Raw genomic sequence first — 22,201 nt, 5'->3', positions numbered from 1 at the left:
TGCTTTGCCAGCCTCTGTGGATCCAGTGGAACTGAAGCATCTACTCTGCTGTGTGGCACAACTCTGAGCAGAACTTATGCATCTCCACTGCTGTTTCAATGGGACCTGTGCAAAGATCATCATCGTCACCACAGCCCACATTGCATTTGGAACTGCCGTTATGTGATGCATCCTTGGCACAGGCCTTCGCATCTCTCTTCGACAGCAACCTTACTACACAGCGCAGCCTCCCCGCTCCTCGGAACTCACTCATACCTCTGACTGTGCAACATATCTTCGACTCCATAATTTGCATCACAAGCTCTTGTCAATGGCATCTTCGATGATGACAGAACAGAAACTCGCACCACAGTCTTGAAGCAACTTGGAATCAATGCATTGCTTTAGCTGCATGATGCATCTTGCATGCAGATCCTCACAACGCTTTGCAAGCCAGGATTGAAGCACTTTGTTCACAAGCCTAACTGGGACCCTGTAGCCATTACGATCGGCATGAACTTGTGACTTTGTCCCGGACCAGCATGACCAATATCCACAGTTGGTGCTTTATGCCTATTTTTACTAAAAACGTTCTAATGTAATATCTCCGGTTCTACTAATTGGATTTTTGTCATTTTGGTCTTGTTCTATTTATTTAAAATTACTTAGTTTTCTTAACTCTGTTGTGGGATCCTTTTTGTGTGTATTCACTGTTTTGCTGTTTGAAGTGTTGCACAAATACTTTAAACATTGCAGGGTCAAGACTGATTTGCATATGGCTGGGTCCAAACTGGAATGGCATGGTGAGCAAAACAACAATGGATTTAGGCCCAGATCTCTGTACTGGGGTGAACATACAACATTGTTCTGCATTCTGTCGTTCAATTGTTTTTGCATTTGTCACCCAGAGTGGAACGGGTATGCCCAGACGTGGGTCCAGTGCTCCCCATGCCACTGGAGTCAAGCTATCCTGGCTGATGAGGGCTAAAAGCCTGAAACCAGTCCTAAGATACTTGTTTCCAGTCCAGGGAAGACCTTGCCTGGCAGTTCGGGCTGGACTGTTCCCATTGGGCACAGGGTCAAGACTGATTTGCATATGGCTGGGTCCAAAGTGGAATGGCATGGTGTAAGAAAGTGGCTCTGTATATACTGCAATAAAGTAAGGTAAAGTGTGCACAGAGTATACAGTCCCCAGAGGTTTGGCAGAGGATAAAGTTAGATATAACCTTACTCTCTAAAGTGGTAGCATGTTCGAGCAGTAAGGCAGTATCAGAGGACAGTGTTAAGCATGTGTTGTACACACTCAGTCAGCAAATGGTCTCACACACTCAAGAACTAAACTCTAGGCCAACTGTTTTGTATATAAAAATATATTGTTGTTTTATTTTAGAACCACAAGTAGGTATAAAAATACTTTCTCACAATGAGATGCTACAGTTGAATACTTTCAAATAGCAATAGGCTTTTCAATGCAATAGATACAGTTGTTGCAATATGCAACACAATTTAAATACAATTATAACACTGAGCAGGGGCAGTCGGTGTAGAGAGAGTAGGCCAAATGTTAGCCTATGGCGGGTAGGGGGCCTTTGGTTGGTGGCTACCAGCAGGCAGACCATGTAGCTGTGGGAGCTGAGCTCCAGGTCACTTACACAGGGTCAGTGGGGAAGTAGAATAGGACAGTTGCTGCACTGTCAGTGGCACTCGGGCGGCTGAGTGCAGGGTGCTTTTGGGCTTTCGGGAGCCCAATGGATTTCAATGGGAAAGCTGCAAGAGGAACAAAGGCTGCAAGCTCAGAGACGGAGATTCTTTAGGTGTGACCACCTCTTTGAGAGGTAAGTTGGGAAGCTGTAGGTTAGGTAGACACCCCGGAGTTTGGCACAGGGGGCCGTGGGGCGTTGGGTGCAGGGGTGTCTTTTGGTGTCTGGAACTCTTACCCTCTGCTAGTTGCGGTTGGAGGGGTCCCTTGTTGTGAGGCTGCAGGCGTTGTCAGGAGCATCGAGGAGGGTCCTTGGGTGCTGGATAATGGGTTACAGTCGCCGGGGGAACGTCCTCGTGGTCTTTGTCCACTCAGGCACGGGCCGGGCTCGGCGGGTGCAGAGTGTGCTGGATTCGCTGTTCCTGGCTGGCACCAGGGGTTGTAGATTTTTTAGCAGAACCACTGCTCGTGGGAGTCCCAGTCTTTGAATGAGCAAGGCAGTCAGGTCCTCTGGGTTTTTCAATGTTGCTGACCACAGTAGATGCCAGGATTTAGCAGGAGCAGGTTCGAGGGTCAACAGGCCGGTAAGGCTGGGGTCAAGTCAGTTGGTGTTGTCCTCTTGTTAGCAGCTGCACCACAGGTCTTCTTTCTTCTTGTTCTTCTTTGTAGTTTCGGAATCTGGATCTGAGGAAGGAAGGTTCAGGTTGTCCCTAAATACTAAATTTAGAGGCATTACAGGTAGGGAAAGGACAGGAAGAAATGGGTCCCTTTCCTGGGGTGAGGACACCCCCTATCCTGCCACTCTCCAGTGGAAGGAGGGCAGGAGCCTAGCTCTGATTGGGTAGGGCTCCCCAACCTCAAGATGGCGAGAGCCCTGAGTTGTGCTTTACATCACCTCCCCCACCTGAGGGGTGGGGTTGGCAGAGGCTGGCACACCCCCTTTCCTCACTTTAGTTTTCCCGCCTGTCTTCTCGCCAGAGTGGTTTGTCAGAACCGGTGGGGGCCAAATGCTGATTACAGCAAGTGGCCTGGAGAAGCTCATAAAGGTGGCATGCCTTTGAAGCTTCCCCTGCCAATCCTGGGGGAGGAGGCCTAGCACCTCACCCCAGGATGTGCATTGTTGCAGACCCACGAGAGCGGATGGCTCTCTACCCAGGGGTCCAGCAACATGTCTGCTGGGTGACAGCCTAAGCAGCCTCTCAGGGTTAGTTTCAGGGGGCAACTCTAAATTGCCCTCTGTCATGCACTTTACATTAATCCCACACTGGCATCAGTGTGGATTTAGTGTGCTGAGAAGTTTGATACCAAACTTTTCAGTCTTCAGTGTAGCCATCATGGTGCTATGGAGTTCATTATGACGACCTACCAGCACCATATACTCTTAATGGCAGCACTGCACTTACAGTGCCCAGGAATGGACCTGGGTACTGTAGGGGTACCGGGGTCATGCACCTGTACCCACACCACTGGCATAGGGCACCCAGCTAGAGGGGTGACTGAGGTTTGCCAGTGCAGTGTTTTGTGGGCATGGCACACAGAGATGTGTGCCATGTCGACTCTTTGGTTTGTTCTGCACTCAGACACTCAGCCTGCAAAGGCAGTGTGTGTGTGTCAGGGCACAGGGCCTCTGATGGTGGCACAATAAGTGCTGCAGCCCTTAGGGGCCTTCTCTGGTCACAGTGCCCTGGGTACCTAGGGTACCATTTACCAGGGCCTGACATGTGGCCAGAGATACCAATTGGGTTGAGGCTTCAATACGGTTTTAGGTAAGGAACACATGCCCTGGCACCTAATTGGCAGAAGCCCAGGGCACACTCAGTGAAAGTACATCAGCAATTCCGCAAAAAGTGGGGGCATACCATGCAAGAAAGATGGCATTTTCTCACTCATGGTGAGCAAAACAATGATGGATTTAGGCCCGGATCTCTGTTCTAGGGTGGTTGTATGACATTGTTCTGCTTTCTGTCCATCAATTGTTGTTTTTGCATTTGTCAGCCCGAGTGGGACGGGTATGCCCAGACATGGGTCCCATGCTCTCCATGCCACTGGAGTCAAGCTATCCTGGCTGACGAGGGCTTAAAGCCCGAAACTGGTCCTAGGATGCTTGTTTCCAGTCCAGGGAGGACCTGGCCTGGCAGTTCGGACTGGACTGCTCTTATTGGGCACAGGGTCAAGACTGATTTGCATATGGCTGGGTCCAAACTGGAATGCATGGTGAGCAAAAAAACTATGGATTTAGGCTCAGATCTCTGTACTGGGGCGAATGTACGACATTGTTCTGCATTTTGTCCATCAATTGTTGTTTTTGCTGTTGTCACCCCAAGTGGGACGGGTATGCCCAGACGTGAGTCCGCGCTTTTTGCTTCATGAGGCGGAAGTAGATTACTCTGCCGGGTCCCGCCCTATTAATAGCATGTATAGTTTTGCTGAGCTGTGTTTTCTCTGCCCAGTGATTAATTTCCCCCCTAGTGTTATTTGTTTCGCTGCCAAATTCATGGACGGATGGATGCTGCTGTCCGTATTTTTGACTGCCATGTAGAGAATATTTCTGACAGTATTTATCTCCAGGTTAGATTCAAACGGCTGGAATCAGTAAAGCTGAAGCTCACAAACAACAATAATTTTAAACTCTGAAACATTATATCATATGCTAATGTTTCTTTTATACCATTGATTAATTTATAATAATAATAATAATAATAAAGAGCTTATAGAGCGCTCAGTAACGCCATCACGGCGTGTCCCCGCGCTAAGCTACCAATGAAGCAGCATAGAAAACCCAGACTCTATGCAGTATAAAGATGTGTTTTGAGCAGAGCCCTAAACCGCAATTCATTGCTCTCCAGCCTCAACACAGGAGGGAGTTTGTTCCAATTTTGAGCTGCTTGGAGCGCGAAGGAACGTCCACCCATTCTAGCCTTCCTAATCCTGGGGACTGTCAACAGTCCAGTACCCTCTGAACGGAGGGTCCTAGTAGGTTCATAGCGGCTGACTAGATCCTTCAGGTATGTCGGTGACTTGTCCCAGACAATATGGTGGCAGAAGAGGAGGCACTTAAATAGCACACGCTTCTTCACAGGCAGCCAATGAAGCGCATCCAGCGCCAATTTCGAGCTGGCTCTCCTGGGTCTTCTTAACACCAGTCTGGCGGCGGAGTTCTGTATGACTTGTAGACGACCTATGCTGCCCTCGGTTGCCCCAAGGAACAGAATGTTGCCGTAATCTAACCGCGAGGTCACCAGTGCCTGCGTTAGTGTCCTTCTGGCCGATAAAGGGAGGAGGTCTAAGGTTTTGTTTAGGGTCTTTAGAACTCCAAAGCATTTGCCCACGAGGCGCCTTATGTGGCCTTCATAAGAGAGAGAGGGATTCATCCAAATTCCTAAATTCTTGGCCTCCTGACATGGTATGGGGGTAGGGCCCAGACATGAAGGCCACCACTCATCCGACCATTTTTCGCTTTTTCCCCCTACCACCAGCACCTCTGTTTTAGAGCCATTGAGTTTTAAGCAGTGGGCATCCATCCACTCTGCTAATGCCTGCATACAGGATTTAAAATTTTTAGGGGTGTTGGAGGTGCTCTGCGATAGGGAGATCAGCAGCTGAGTGTCGTCAGCGTACGACACTAATTCCACCCCAAAAGAGTGTACAACTTTCGCCAGAGAGGCCATGTATAGGTTAAAAAGAGTGGGGCTCGGAGCTGAGCCCTGAGGCACTCCCTGGTCTAGTGACATCTCCACTGAGCGGCAGGTCCCCTGTTGTACCTGGAAACATCTCTCCGTAAGGAATGATTGCAGCCAGCCCAGTGCAGGACCAACAACCCCAGCTTCGTTCAGACACCGTAGCAGGATGGAGTGCGCTACGGTGTCAAAAGCCGCGCTTAGGTCGAGCATGATCAGGGCCATTGTATGTCCAGCATCTGCCCCCGCTCTTAAAGTCTCAGTGGCTCTTAGGAGGGCCGACTCCGTAGAGTAGCCCGCCCTAAATCCTGATTGAGAGGGATGGAGTAAATTCCATTTTTCCAGGTGCTCCGTGAGCTGAGCGTTAACCACCTTCTCGGCCACCTTCGCCACGTACGGCAATAAGGAAATGGGTCTAAGATTTTCTAGTAACTCCAAGCTGACATTGGGTTTTTTCCTTATTGGCAGTACTATGGCCTTCTTCCACTCCCTAGGGACTTGTTGAGTGGAAAAGGAGGTATGTAGGACGTGTCTAATGTGAGGTTCCAAGGCTGTCAGGCCCTCTGATATGACCCAGGCCGGAGCCGGATCATTAGGGGAGCCGGACTTCACACTTCGACAGATCTTTATTAGCTTGTCAGCTGCGGGAACCTCGAACATTAGTAGTGAGGAATCCGGGGCTGTCAAGAGTTGTCTGCTCTGAAATCTGTACCCTTATCTGGTAATAGAGAAAAGGAAGCATAAATCTTTTTAACTTTACTAGAGAAAAAGTCAGCGACTTTATTGCATCCCTCCTTGGAGGTCTTTGAGGGGGTATTGGAGCTAGAGACCAGAGATATTTCTTTATATATTTTAAACAGTTCTCGCGAGGAGCTCTCGGCATCCTCAATACGAGTCTGAAAATGTTTGGCTTTTGCTCTACGCACCGCATACTGATAGCTCCGGTGTGCTGAGCTATAGCTGTTTTTTGCTTGCTCACTCGGGTTCCTTCTCCAGCTCCTTTCTAGCTTTTTGCATTTAGATTTAATTTGCTGGAGTTCGGTAGTGAACCATGGGGCAGTGCGTTGTCTGCCTTCTCTGACTTTACCCTTACACATGGGGGCTAGCTCATCCAGAGTGGCGGTTACAAGTAGGTTAAGTTCCTTGTTCGCCTGATCACTATCTGGGGCACTTATTGATTGTGCTTTCTGGATGGCGCCTATAAAGTTTTCTTTGGAGAATTGTCTCCATTTGCGTTTCATAAAATATCCTTTCCCATTGTCCATAGTCCTAGCGGTCTGATAAAAACATTGAAAAGGGACCAGAAAGTGGTCAGTCCAAGGGAGCTGACGAGGGGTTTTAAACCTTTTGTTTTAAAAGCCAAATATTGCCCTTTTGCTGAAATGCTAAGCCTTGCAGGAAGCGAATGTGATGCACAATGTGCTTTATAAAAATACCAAATAAATAAATTAATATGTGTTCATTAGCTCAAAGTTGCTTTTTCTTGACCAATATGTTATCTGCATCTACATACATTATAACTGGTACGGTTTTAGTAAATAAACAACAATAATGGTATCTCTTTAACTTCAGTTTTTCTTAGTTTAAAATGGACTGTTAAACCAGTATTCTCCTAACAGGAGCCCACCAATCCAGCTTATAAATTAAATCCACATAGAGAATTTGATTCTGGTTAAACAAAACTAAAGTGGAATTTTATTTTCACAAGTTAGTTGATTGTGACGGATGTGGGCTGATTGAACGTTTGAAAATATTAGACTGTATTGAGAGAGGAAGTAAATTTAAATTAAAAAATGAGCTAGATGAATTCTTGCCAATAAGGTTGATGCAAGCAAGGCAATGGAAATTGTGTTCATGTAAAATTACCTACGCCTTTGTATAGTCCAAGCTGACAATTACTTGGTTTCATAGAGCCTGACTATGTTGTCGTTGGGTCCAATACCGTTCAATTGTTGGTGTCAGACCCACCGACATCTGCCCCTGTGGTCCGCCCACCGTATTACGATGTGGCAGGTGGAGGCATCGGGCGGAGGGACCATTTGCTGCACTTCTGAATAGATCAAGGAGCCCGTCGGTGCGTTGGAGGTGCCGTAAAGCCTACAATAAGGGTGGTACCTGCTCAGGCACAGCCATAGGGATTACAGTGTCCCTTTCCGCCAGTCCTTTTATGGTGGTTCACCCCCCAAGTGGGGAAGCCAGGACTGATACCAGGTTTTCTGATTTGATATTTTGTATTCAGCCACCAGTTGAGTATCACTTTCCCTCTCACGTTTTACATTAGAAGTAGATGTCATATGAAGGTTGGTTTGTTGTCCACATCATGAATCTGCTTTGCGTCCCCCTATGCCCACCTTTTATGTCCCTGACCCTTGCATTGTTGGCATGAATGCGGCCCTCGGGTATGCTACAGATAGTACTTTGTGGCCCCCATGCAAATGTTTCTGAGTACCCATGCTTTAAGGCATATAGGGCTGCCATAAAAGAGTAGGTATGGTTGGAATAGCATCGCTGTTCACCACAATTTACAAGTTATAACTGAAGAGAGGGAAACTTGCCCAAGGAAACAGGTTCCTGTTTGAAAATAGGTTACCACCTTATGTTGGGTGTTAGCAAACCGTGAATTTTGTGTGACTGCACTTGCGGTTTCAATTCCTTGTTACATATTATGAATAACATTGAGGAGTGGGACATCCCTTTCTCAGTCACTGCTTTTTGGGATTTGAAAAGTGCCTCAATGATACTTTGTAAATCAGAAAGTCTTATGTGTAGTACCTTTTGTATATTGAGAGGTGGGGTTTTAAGGCCATAAATGATGTTAGATTGCAAATACCAGGCTTTGGAATCACAAATGCACTTTGTACGTCAATTACAGTGGTGTAGCAAGGGGGTGGTCCAGCCCTTGCGTCAAGAGTTTTGGGGGCGGCGGCCTCCACCACCCACTCTTTCATGCACCTGCCAACACTGAAACCGCCAGCACGCCCCTACCCTCCATTGGTCCACGCAGCTGCCACAGGCGGCAAAAGCAGTGACCGCCACAGGCAGCACAAGGGCTAGTTACGCCACTTCTGTATTGTTATAGGATTGAGTGTGTTTCTTTTTCTTGCTTTCCTAGCTCTGTTTCTTGCTGCAGTTCCTCTCCACTTTTCTCCATGTCTTCCCACTTTTTTCCCCTTGGTCTAATTCATTAAATACTTTCACTCACTCAATCTCCTGCCCTTTTGATAACCTTTTAATAAAACGCAACATTGTTAAGCCTCAACCTCACAGATAATGCACTTCATACCAATTACTTTCTTTCAGCCTCACTTCCTTTGTGTGTGCAGTGCCGTTTTTATCGTTTTTCAAAGGTCCAGTGTATGAAATGTGATTTTAATACATTGTCAAATTCAATAAATATTTTAATCATGTTTAATGTCTTTTGATATCAAGCATGGCTATAAACGAGGAATGATGATCATTTAAAAAATGCATGTTAGTGTTTTAAACTGCTTTAATTCCTACGGTGCTCATGACGAGCCCAGCTCGTCATGAGTCACAGTGTAGCTGTGCTCATGACGAGCTGGGCTTGTCATAACGGCTGCGCTCCGCCCACACGGGATTAATTCCCCGCCTGTGCGGGCAAATTAATCAGTGGGCGGAGTCGTGACGAGCCCAGCTCATCATGAGCAAAGCTCCACTTTGACTCGTGACGAGCTGGGCTCGTCACGAGTACTGCGGCGCCGTGTTCACCCCCACTGCCCCCCGCACCGACCGTGGGGGCATTACCCCCGCAGCGAAGGGGTTAATATCATTTTCCGTATAAAGAGTGCATTCTGACGCATTGTTCAAAAGTTATTTTCACTTATCTCTCTCTTCTCAGAAAGTAATAACACCAAATACATATTGGCTTCAAGTGTTGCATTATTGCTTGTATTTTCTTTTCTTTCCTAAACAGTATCCAACCCTTGTCAAGATATCAAGTGTGAATTCATCTGTCTTCTGAATCCGGCTGGTGCAATATGTGCGTGTCCAGAAGGAAAATCATTAATAAATGACAGCTGCAGTGACTCTGTTCTCGCAGGTTTGTGTGCTATATTTGTTTGTTTCAACAGCAATTACCTCTTTGTACATTTAACCGTATGCTGTCTATCCTCTGCATTACTTGCCAATAGTTGTGTACCTAAAACACTTACCTTGATTCCTCAGAACCCATAACACCTATAGTGACTTTTAGCCAATTACTTGCGCGACCAATCATAGTCCAAACAGCTCCAGAGCATTTATTGGTTTACTTCGCATAGTACATGGAGGTAAGATGCACACACAAAAAAAAATCCCTGGTATATGGCAGTAAGAAAAAAGGGATTATTTATTCCTGATTATAAACAATATTCTGTCCCACAAGTTCATGTATCTGTTTCAGAGGACCTATTGTTGCCTTATGAAGTGCAAATTCAGCTAAAGATTGCCGTTCTAGCGCACAAAGCCCTGAATTTCAAAATTCCCAGGTACCCTGCCCAAAAGCTTCAATTATACTGTGGTGGGAGAGCATAACGATGGCTTGATCGCGTGATCAAGCCATCGTTATGGCGAAACGCGTTGTGGATTAAAACAACACTTTGACTAAATACTGGAGACTGTCCCTTTGTCCTGAGAGCGTACATTATTTTGGACACTAATCAAGGATTTACTTGCCGGTTGACTCCGCCGGCGTGTTCGCCACCCTTCAGGGGTCACCGGAGGTTCGGAAGGAGAAAGTTTGCTGTATGGATACATACATATATATATATATATATATATATATATATATATATATATATATATATATATATATATATATATATATATATATATATATTTATTTAAGTTTGCAAAAACACCATGACCTTCTTTCCATACAAAGATGCACTTTCATCGGTGAGCAATACCCCTTTTCAAATTTCAACATCACATCGAGTTTGCATCACATGACTTAATTTACCCAAATGTTTTATATTTTTATAAATCTAATATTAACCAGTATGTATATTGAAGCGGAAACTATCTAAGTGTTTTTTTTTTATCTACAGGTTTTGATACATATGTAAACACTTAGTTTAATCATATGTACTTCAAACATTTCTCCAATACTCAAAAATACCTTGAGAACAGCGCTGTTTCTTTTTTCTTGTTATCAGCAGCAAGTTAATTTAGCTGCCCGCTATTAAAGCGTGATGTTCCCCGTCCACAGTGTAGAGCTTTGCACTGCTGTGGCTGTGAGTGAGAACAAGTCATCATTGATTAGTCCAATGTGAGTGATTGAAATCGAGTTCTTCGGTAGGCCAGAAAGCAACCTCTTTGTGTTTCATTTTGATGCAGACGATTCATGTAAACTGACCTGTGAAAATGGAGGCCGGTGCCTTATGAATGAGAAGGGTGAATTTAGATGCCACTGCTGGCCTAGTTATTCCGGAGAAAGATGTGAAATCAACCACTGCAGCAGCTACTGTCGCAATGGAGGCACTTGCGCAGCATCAGCTCTAGGTAAGCTAAAAAAAATAGAAAAAAAGCATATTTAACCGTTTTTCTTCCAGATGCTTGTTTGGATGTTTAACTTCCTGAGAGAAAATCACTTTTCCTTTTTAAAACAATCAGAGCTCGGAGTTTTTCTGCCAATAATTAAAACAACAGAACGTAAGGGAAACACTTTGGTCACAACAAAAAAGTGGACTTAAAAACAGAACCGTGTGCAAACACCTATTTCACATCGAATGCAATTCAGAGTAATTACCAATTGTGATAAACTACATTCTTTCAATTTTCCACAGGTCAATCCTGACAATATTTATTGAGAGGAAAAATGTCCGGTAATTACTGCACATTGAGGAGTGATTGCAGTAGTCACTAAATTCCCTATTCTCTACCTATTTCCTAGTGGCAACTCAGAAGGTTGGGTATTTATAGGACTCGGCAAACACCTTATGCTCTTCTACCTCACTTGTGATCTGAGCCTAGTCCTTCTTTATACAGATGCAGAGTCCTGAGTCTCAAAGCCATATGCACACTTTAGCTGTATTTTTTCAAAGACATATTATGAGTGTAAATTGAACTTTTATTATCATATATATACTCACAGAATGATTTCTGAGAAAGGATAACGTGGACACACAAATAGTGTGTATCCCAGGAAAGAAACAATTGGAAATTACACATATACTCATTAAACCTATGAGTCAGAGGGCATACAGAGACATATGTAAACACATTCACATTCTGGATTTGGACAGAGATTTACTTCTGAGAGTGAGGGTAGTAAATCTGTAGCTAGTATGAGAGGCTTTACGAACACAACCAAAATTTGAGTGGTTCTATGTGGAACAGGTTTCTCCATAGGGAATAATATTTTCCATACACAGAGGAGAAAATATATGTTTAAAGTATAAATGTAATTTTGCGAGCTATTAATACATACATACATGCACATGTCTTATATTTATGCATCTAAAAATGTTTCATGACGTGTGTGAGAAACTTGAAGTTCACAAAATAAACCTGTGCCCCTTGCAGATTTCCAGGCCCTATCCTGGTTTCCAGGAGTGCATCTGGAATCCCCAGCGAATTCCAAAAGTTTAAGTTTTCTAATTTTTTTAGAACTAAGCCTTGTAGATCTCGGAGCTAGGAAAGGTGCTGAAGGTGAGGACAAGCATGATGGAGTCTTTATAGGTAATAATTAATTTAGTTTGATGTCCACAAGTGCCATCTTGTCTTGATCTAAAAAGTGGTAATGTACAAAACAGGCATTTTACATTCAGTGACGAAGAGGAGATCTTTTTCTGTAAGGTTTCCAACCAATATCTGCCAGAAAACAATCCAATAGAAAACAGTTATAAACATATCCTTATCCCCGACGTCAGCTGCTGAGTGCCGTCGCTGTGATTCCAGATCAAAGAGTACTTTTCAGGTTTGGTGGGGGCGCACATGAACAAAGTCCAAAACAAACGATGATTGTATATAAAAATATTTCTTCGATATTTATTCAAATTTGCAGAAAAATTCATTAGTAAAATCACAAAAAAGAGATCAGCCAACGCGTTTCACTCCCATGCGGGGAGCTTCCTCAGGGCAGTGTAAACACAATCGGATTCCCAGAGTAGAGAATCTATCGATGTATATGCAAGGATAAGAGGGACTGTCAGTATTCACCGTCGGCTTCAAAACTTCTCTTAATATTCAGGATTCACGTATCAATAGAGTCACCGCCAGCTAGTTCAATAATCGAATCCTAAGGCTGAATCGGCTTTACAAAAAGATGCACGTGGACACGTAATGGACCTCCTTATGCTATTCAGGATTCACGTGTCCAAAATATGGTGATCGTCAGGTAATTCAATGGTCCACTCCCAAGACTAAATTCGCTTAGGAAAAAGAAACTCGTGATCACGCAGTAGACCTCTTATCGTAGGTGGACATGATATGGCCTGTAGTATTGAGTGCCGCCCTACCTCCTGGCAAATAGGAGGAAATGTAGTAGTTCCTCAATTTGAACACGAGCATGGTCTCTGAATCCGGACCGTTCGTTCGCGTGCTGTACCGTCCGGCGTCGATTGTCCCGGAAGCCAGGAGTTACTTTCTCCTAAGCAAATTTAGTCTTGGGAGTGGACCATTGAATTACCTGGCGATCACCATATTTTGGACACGTGAATCCTGAATAGCATAAGGAGGTCCATTACGTGTCCACGTGCATCTTTTTGTAAAGCCGATTCAGCCTTAGGATTCGATTATTGAACTAGCTGGCAGTGACTCTGTTGATACGTGAATCCTGAATATTAAGAGAAGTTTTGAAGCCGACGGTGAATACTGACTGTGCCTCTTATCCGTGCATATACATCGATAGAATCTCTACTCTTGGAATCCGATTGTGTTTACACTGCCCTGAGGAAACTCCCCGCATGGGAGTGAAAAGCGTTGGCTGATCTCTTTTTTGTGATTTTACTAATGAATTTTTCTACAAATTTGAATAAATAAAGAAGAAATATTTTTACATACAATCATCGTTTGTTTTGGACTTTGTTCATGTGCGCCTCCACCAAACCTGAAAAATATCCTTAATAAGTGTTTTATGAACGTAGAATAACAGGAGACTAGGCAAGATAGTTACTATTATGTATTTATATGTTTAACTTTGCTTGTTGTTATTCAGGTTAACATATTTCTAATAAATAGGTACACAACTGTTTTCCAGTAGCCACTAGAGTGGAAATGATTAATGTGTTCAAATAAGAAACACTAATTGTGTAACAAACAGACAGTGGATTTTTTTTAGTTTTTGTAAAATATGTGCAAATGTGTTGAGATTGGAGGTATCCTAAACTCAATGTATCATATATGTGTGATTTGAAAAAACATGCTTTATGAACAACACGTTTCTCATTTAATTACAAATATTCATGATCAATTTTTTTTATTACAACTGTTTTGTATAAATGGAGATACAAGTATATGGTTGTTGTTTTTTGCTCTACACAAAAGAGTTTAATTATGACCTATACGGTGAAACTTGGACTTCTTGAGCTTGATCTTTAAGATACTAGGCAACCAAGTTTAGGACCTTAAAAGGAACTCCCAACTGATTCAGATTCTTAACCAATGTTAGTAGGAGACATTGTCAAAGGCCTGTGATGGGTTCAGTAGGACCAGGGCTGGAAACCCGTTCTGGTCATTCTGATATCTTAAGTTGTCTAATAGGAACAACCTCATTCTATGCTGTGGAGAGGCCAAAAGCTGGACTGAAATGTGTTCAAGGCAGTACTTATTTCCAAAAAGTTGCATAAATGGATATTAACATGTTTCTCGAAATTCTTAATGCGTTTCGCAAGTAGGAAATAAAGCCTAACATCATACAAAACTACGTAGTTTGCTTTTGCTTTTTAGTCAGAAAACAATTGCTTAATTAAAGGAGGACAGAACCTGACTGTTAATAATGGAGTTATTACAAGACATGCTAGTGCCCCCAGACAGTTCCACATCTAGGGGGTGTCATTTGACAGTACTCATTTTACTTCTGCTGGGTAGTGACAATACAGTATGCAATTCATGTCAGGAGTTTCATGGGATTTGTATGACCTACTTGTGGATCTCAAACCACAACAATATGTAGAACTTATTAAAGCAAAAAAGTTGTCTCTGCAAAGAGACATGCACCAGAATAAGGAGTGCATCTCTATTGGTAACCTAATTACATGATTAAAATGCTGAAATAGTAAGAATGTGTGCGAAAATATCTATTGATTGCTGGTCTAATTTATGCCACTGTATATGTTTATAGTCTTGAACACAAGGTTCCTTCATAACCAGATTAGTCTAAAGCTTTGACCTGTTACCACCTTTGTTCTCACTTTTAGAGATACTTGAACACTAATCCACTTCCATAGACTTTAATAAATACATAGAATAAACCCTTTCTTTAAAACAACTTCAATGATATTAGAGAAATACGACTGTCGAAATTTGTTGCTATATCATTATTCTTTTTGCTATGTTTTTATGCTGTATCTAGTTAATAGTCTTTTTTATGTTAAAAAAACATTATGCACAATAAATTGGATGACTATTCATTTGTTATTCTCTGACCTAGTTATTAATCATATGGTAAACTATACAATCATGGTTCAAATTACTTTACCTTGATCTAAATGAGCATGTTAAATATTTGCAAGTATTAGAATCTCATTATGTAGTGAAATGTTCATTTGTTAAACAAATCCCAACAGCATACTGTGAATGTATTAATTGTTAGTTTATTTACAATTGAACCTTTTGAAAAATTCCTCTATGAGCACTCTATAACTAGATTTTAATTACATTTAATTAAAATTCATACATTTATGACAGTAGGATTGAACTACAATAATTGAAATTGGAAAATGTCACATGTTAATTAGGAGACTCGTTTACGATATTATGATTAAAACATTAGATGTTACCAAGCAAACCAGATTTTAAAAAGATGTCGAAGAGCTGCGAAGGGCATTACGCGATTTCCATCATTGCCCTTGACAATGCCAGGGAGGCAAAATGAGTATGTTGACAGGCAGCCAATAGAAATAGTTGTTATGTGTACCAGCCCCATTTGGTTTCGCGCATTCCCTTGTGAAGAATATGTTGCAGAGAAATCTGGGATACATAATTTGTTTTGCTTCTGTCGCACAACTAATAGAATGAATTATGGAGTAGGTAGCGCAGGTTGCTTCTTTGTGGAAATTCAGTGCAAAGAAGAGAGTCTATTACTCAGTTGTTGTGCCACAACATGAGGTAGCTGTCACATGAGAGACATTTTGTACACTCACTTAGGCTGCCAGATACATGGCTGCACCATCTAAATACATGAATGTATGCATGATATTTTTCTTCAGAAAGGACATTGCTGAAGCAATGCACTATGTCCAATTATTCATCTGTTATATCTGTTTATAAATGTTGCACTGAATGTGTGTAACTCGTTATAAACTAATGCAAATTCCTTAATAGGGGACATCATACTCCAAGAGGATACCTTGTCATTTTCACAAACATGTATACCCTATTAGATGCTGGATAGAATTGCAGCAAATTTATGAGTAGGTTAAATCAGCAATGGAAAAAATATCACATTTTTACCATAGCAAATGGCATGTGATTATTACAGAAAATTCAGTTTGATAATTAGCAAATGCCTAATTCTCACACCTGTAATGGATTTGGCAAACCCAATAAACCCTTGTAGACTTGGGCAATGAAATTTGATCAAGTAGGAAAATGTCTACAAGGGAGTTAATAGTAATTCAAAAATAACTTGTGAGTCAGTGCAAAATCATCAGACTCCACGGTGTCCTATATGGCAACCAAAAACAGTATGTGTAAATAACTAAGCACAAAAAGGGGAAAAAACAACAACGCACACAGAAACTCCTAGTCAAAGGGAGAAATGTATCTGAGCAAACATAGAAAAGGGTACAGTACAGTAAATGTCAGCAAAAACGTTATGGAAGAGATGTACAAATAAATTTGAACACACAGTTCATAACCAGACGTCAGCTCCTAAACATGACAAAAACCAATATTATCAAATGCTCAATAAATATGGTACACTGGGTATCCTTGAAGCTACATTACTGCGCTGCTCAATTGAATCCACCATCAAACTAGAAAGTGGAAGTGTTTTTCAACTCTACTAAGAACACCAGAAGACCTTTTGTTGGTCTACTTATGCAGATAACTTATGTATCTGTAACCACAAGCTTATTCTCATTTCTGCGCTGCCATCTCAGCTTGCTAACCCAAGGCCAATAAATTTTGTTCCTTGTGATTACCATAGAAGGTTATATCTCTGGCATCAAATCTTGTGTCCTGATGATGGTCTAATGCACTGAAGCCAATGAGACCGAAACGTCGACATTGTCGCCAACTCCAAGAAATCACTGCATTTAAAACATATTTATTGAGCATCTTGAATTGATGTGAAAATGGTGATGTATAATCAAATACACCATGTGACACAAGTATAAACATACAGCTGGTATAATATACAGTAAACTACCCAATGAAGGAAGGGGCATCAATTTGTAGTGCAAACTCATATCAGATATCGACATATGATTTGCAATCCTATTTACAAAACACGTGTTTATAAAGTACTGATTGGTCATATGAGTTTAGGGAGTATTGGGAAACATGATTTAGATCAGGCTGTCAAACATTCATCCTGTTCGCTCCACTACGGAAACTGTCAGTTTTCTGAATCCATTTGAATGACATTTTATTAATAATTGTTGCCATATTTCATCCGTCAGATGGTGCCTTTATGACAGCAATCACGTGCCATTGAATGTCATTTTCAGTATGTCCAGTGTCTCAAAATATTCCATGGATGGCGTATTCACCATCTTGCATCTGAGCGATTTCAGGTGGCTCCTGTGTTGGCATACTCATATCTTTTGTGCCGTTTGCCAACATAAATCATGTGACAGGGCCAAGTGATTGCATAAAATACATTCTGGGTATTACGTTTGGAAAACTGTGTGAGAGTAGTTCTTGCATTAATTTGTACAAATTCTTTAGATTCAACAGTATAGTCACATACATTAAAATCCCTACACTTATAATGCCAATCAGAGGTGGAAAGTCCCAATAGTCATATAAAGTATGATGAGTTGTAGACGGTAAAAGACATGCCCTGACCAATTATTTCTCTATATTCTTATTCTTTTTTAAGTCGAATGAAGGTAATTCCATGGGCAATTCACCAATGTTTGAAGTGTGCCAATTGTATGTAATGATTTTCTTTAGTTGATTTGAAATTGGTGAGAATGTGGTTACACACACCAATCTATCCATAGTATTCTTACGTCTAGGGGTGAGTAATGTCTCACATGGGGTATACCACACCCTATTTATGGATCTGGTTATCACTTTAAGTGGATAACCCCTTGCAAGTATATTATTTTTCAGAGTCTCTGCTTCTCTAAAAAAATCATGTTTGAAAAAACAATTTCTTCATGTCCTGAGAGTACGGGAGGGTGTCATGTAATGCCCTTAGTTGGTGGGTAGAGTACACTAAAAGTGTGTTGCATTCAGTGGGTTTACGGTACAATGTTGTATACAGCTCTTCTTCATTGTGTCTTATCAGCAGGCCCATGAATGAAATCTCCTCATTACTAAATTGGAAAGTTAATTTAGGTCCTTTACAATTAGAGTTAAGCCATGTGATATATGCATTGAGTCCATTCTCTGCTCTTGTCCAAACTAAAAATATACCATCAATATATATTTTCCGTATTAGTATATTGTTATTAAATGGATTGTGTTCTGAAACAATGATGGTAGTTCTAATATTGTCTAAAATGAGAATGGAAACAAATATGGCTGTCAAAAAGAAGAAAAAGGTTTTAGTGAGTGACAGTTGATGCAGTTCCAGAATTAATTCAGTCGGAAATGATTGGGGCTGTTCCCTTCTGTCTATGGTCTGTCTAATGACATTTATTCCATCACACTGAGTTATGTTTGTGTATAAGGATTTAATGTCCAAAGTACACAAAACGGCAGCTTGTCTTGTCAAAGAGCATGTATTCAATTTGGTTTCTCATGTCAGTAATGTCTCTGACATAACGTTTAGGGATCGGTAGAAAATCTTTAACAAAAAAATCAATGTATTCGCCAACAGGATCAAATATTGATCCACAGCCCAAAATAATTGGTCTAACCAGCGGAGTTTCTTTATTCTTATGTATTTTATATGTTTGTAAATCATCCTGGGATTTCTGGTATTTAAAAAAGATATTAATTCTTGGTGATGTACCCTGCTTAAAAACACTTATTTTGGAGGAGGGTCTAAGGCTATCTTTAAAGACCAGCATGGATACCTAGCCCTATGATGTACCCTGCTTCACAGCCTTTTTTAGTAATAGGGGAAATTGTGGTCTGCGGTTCCTTTGTGGGGTTGCATATGAGTTTCATGTAATCTTCAGTCTAACAACATCACTTTTGTAATGATCCACATCCTGTGGAGCAATTCCAACACCTTTATCGGCCGGTTTGACAATTAGTGTGTTATTTGATTTAAGTTCTGTTAAAGCCTTTTTCTCTACAAGGATATACTCTATGGCACAAAAGCCCTCTGTTGTTCCAGATCCAAGATTTATTTTACAACTAGTTTTTTCGAAGGTGTGTACTTCTGGTGAAATGGAGAATTGGGAGGGGAGATGGTAGACGGGGTCCAAAATCTGTATATGTATTAGTGGAGGAACAAGGATTCTCTTGGAAAAATACATGTTGTCTGATCTTTTGAAAGAATCTGAAAATATCAGTCTGTAACTCCCAAAAATTTCGGTGGATTGTCAGAACAAATTATAAGCCTCTGGTTAGTAATGACATTTTCGCAGATGATAAGTTATGTGTAGAGAGATTAAAAATGGAGATGGTTTGAGTGGCATTGGGGCAGTGTGAAATAAGTTCAGAGTTGTCATTCATTGGTTCCCCAAATGGTAATTCACCTGGTGTAGTGAAATACCATTATACTTGACCTCTGCCTCTACCTTGTTGGGTGGGTCTATGATGGCCTCCCCCTCAAAAATTGGGTTTCTGGTTTGTATTTTTCGAGCTAGTCCCTTCACCTGCGTCCAAACTATCGAATACTTCTGCTGATGAGTCAGTGAACATCATCCAATTCTTTTGTTTGTTAAATCAGCCCCAGAAATTTGTGTTCTGGAAATTTCTCCTACTGTAAAAGTCTTTGTTAAAGTACAGATATTTATTTTCGAATGTGTAGTAATGTATACCTTGTCTGACTTTATTTGATTTTTTATCTTGTCCTATATGAGTAAATTTGGTTATAGTCTTGCCAATTTTTTCAAGTAAACTATTAGCTTTTGTTATTTTGCTTGCTTCAGATATCTGTTTCTCAATGTCTGTTATCTCTTCCAATAGTATTTTGGACTGTTCAATAGCTGTATCCATGCCAAGCAATATCCAGGGCCTGGGACAGGTAGTTCCAATATGGATGAAAATATGTATTTTTGATCATAAATCCCCCGGGATATTTCTGACCTAGAGACCTGTAGGTATGGTGTCTGCGTTTAGGTATTCTGTCAACATTCAAATCATCAGTTGTAATTTGGTATATTTCTTCCTATATCTTTCAAGCTGTTCCATAAGACTTGTACCAGCTGGTTGTGTTGGTTCTGCAGGGTCAGAAAAAAGTGAGGTCCCTTCTAGAATCTTCTTAATGTATTCATCCTCGTTTAACGGACTGTGATCTGACATTCTCCCGACAAAAAAGGAAAGGTTTTAAATTTGAAAAACTAATTAGGGTGAATGGAAGCTGGGAAGAAGTGGGGGTATATAACCTACCGTAGACTAAACTCTCCTTTTCTCCTTTTTGATGTAAATATGTAGTAGAGTTGGCTAGAATTTTGTAATCCTTTACCCACTCTCAATTTTAGTCTTTGTACTTTGGGATGATTGCCCCCTTGATGTCATTTCCCCATCCTGACTGACTTCTAGAAGTTTACACTATGCTAAAGCCTTTTCCAGTTCATTGTAGTCATGTTGGTTCTTGCCATACCTTGGTAGGTTCTCGCACCCACCACAGAGCCTTCCTTTCCCATATATTTGAGCCTCCTTCTCACTTGTCCTCCTTGTTTCAGGAGACCCTGTGGGTCCTACTGCTATGCACCTCATTTGGACTTACTACTCATGATTTTCAGGGTGCCTCTATTCACACAGACTAGGCTGCTAGGTCCCAAGATTCATCACAGATGTGCTTCTGGATTGCACCCCTCACACAATTGTTCCCTATACTGCCCATCAGTCCATTACCCCTTCCTGGATTCCCTCTCCCCCTCTATTTCTGCAGCAATTTGAAATGATACGTTCAATCGTGTCATCACGATGACCTGAAACGAGACAAGTTGAAACAATATTTACAAAATACAGAGTACTTATGGCTCACTTGGCTCCTAACATGCTTCCAATACAGTGTAGTCTAATTGCTCATGTACTAATTTTTATCATGCCTTTTTCACTGTCAACTTACCAGGTGTCTCATTTGCACTGTTTACCCTATTGCGAGCACTATGTGCGCACTCTTTTGATTACACTTGCATTGAGGAAATATATTGCAGTTTGAATTAATGTTGTCCTGCCACAAGACCAAATACAGATATTGATATTTCACCACCTTTTTTTCCCTTCTTTGTCTCCCTTTTCGTAATATATTTAAGGTTGATAAATAGTGTTTCAAATATTACCTGTTGAGACAGTCAGGTAAACACAAATGCCACAATGTTTAGGGGAGAAGCATATGCACTTTAGCACTGATTAGCAGTGGTAATGTGCTCAGAGTCCTAAAGCCAACAAAAAGAGCTCAGCAAAATGGGGAGGAGGAAGGCAAAAGGTCTGAGGTGACCCTTCAGAGAGGGCCATTTTTCAACACTACCTCTTTGTCGTATTTGTGTATGGGCTGAATTTAACTGTTTTTAATCCTAAATCTGTCAGTAGATTGCCTCATATCCATTTGTATCTTTACCACTTTATTTTCTACAGTATCTATATTTTTCAATCTGACTATCATTTTATAATGCCTTTGAGATTTTTTATGAAACAAACTACTTCAGATCCCCACTATAATACCAAATGCTCACATGCAGTTGTGGGTGAAGATAGGCCCAATGAGAAACACACCACAAAATTTGCTTCTAAGAGCTAAATTAACATGCACAGGAAGAAACAGTATTAATTGGTATTGTTTGTACTCACTTTACCGTATGTGTAATGATGTCCTAGAGATACTCATCATGAAGAAGGGGAGAGGGCCGTTAATGTTTAGACTCTACCACCCCAGGCCCCCAAACGAATTCAAATGTACGCACAAAAGGGGTGGTAGAGTACACGACAACACAAATCAGACAAATTTCTCTATTTGGGAAAAACTGCCCTCACTCACATACCGAAGTATGTGACATGCTTCATAATCGGCCTGCTACAAAATGCCCTGGTGTAGCCACATCCAGGCGGAGCATAAGGGAGGGGGAAAAATAAAAATTCCACACTACAAGACGTACAACCAAATCATTTCAACACATACAACACATTATACAGAATGTGGTGAAAAGCTGTGCAAAACACCCTGTGGCTGAAACTGATAGTGCGACAAAAAGTGCAGTACAAGGAAGTGATTAAAACTGATTTAGGGTACCAACTGAAAAAGTTGCTTTATTAAACATTGCTTGGTACCCCTATCAGGATTAAAAGTAAGAAAAGGATGGGAAATGTCTTCTGAGAAAATGAGGCTCCTCAAGACTTCCCTCCTACCACTGCTGAAGTCAACATGTTTCGACGCTTAGTTCATGCCTAA

The 22,201-nt window shown here is 41.5% G+C and overlaps 1 protein-coding gene across 1 annotated transcript in view; it reads left to right on the top strand.

The window, feature by feature from the left end:
- Positions 1–22,201, top strand: part of LRP1B (LDL receptor related protein 1B) — a 3,812,342-nt gene that overhangs the window by 3,640,241 nt on the left and 149,900 nt on the right. Inside the window, exons 83-84 of the mRNA XM_078683424.1 lie at positions 9,290–9,415; positions 10,693–10,857. Of these exons, the coding sequence (XP_078539550.1) occupies positions 9,290–9,415; positions 10,693–10,857 (291 nt within the window). The remainder of the gene's footprint in view (positions 1–9,289; positions 9,416–10,692; positions 10,858–22,201) is intronic.

Source organism: Lissotriton helveticus, chromosome 3_1 (assembly GCF_964261635.1).
Source record: "Lissotriton helveticus chromosome 3_1, aLisHel1.1, whole genome shotgun sequence".
Classification (NCBI taxonomy): Eukaryota; Metazoa; Chordata; class Amphibia; order Caudata; family Salamandridae; genus Lissotriton; species Lissotriton helveticus.
This window is presented reverse-complemented; position numbering and strand designations above follow the sequence as displayed.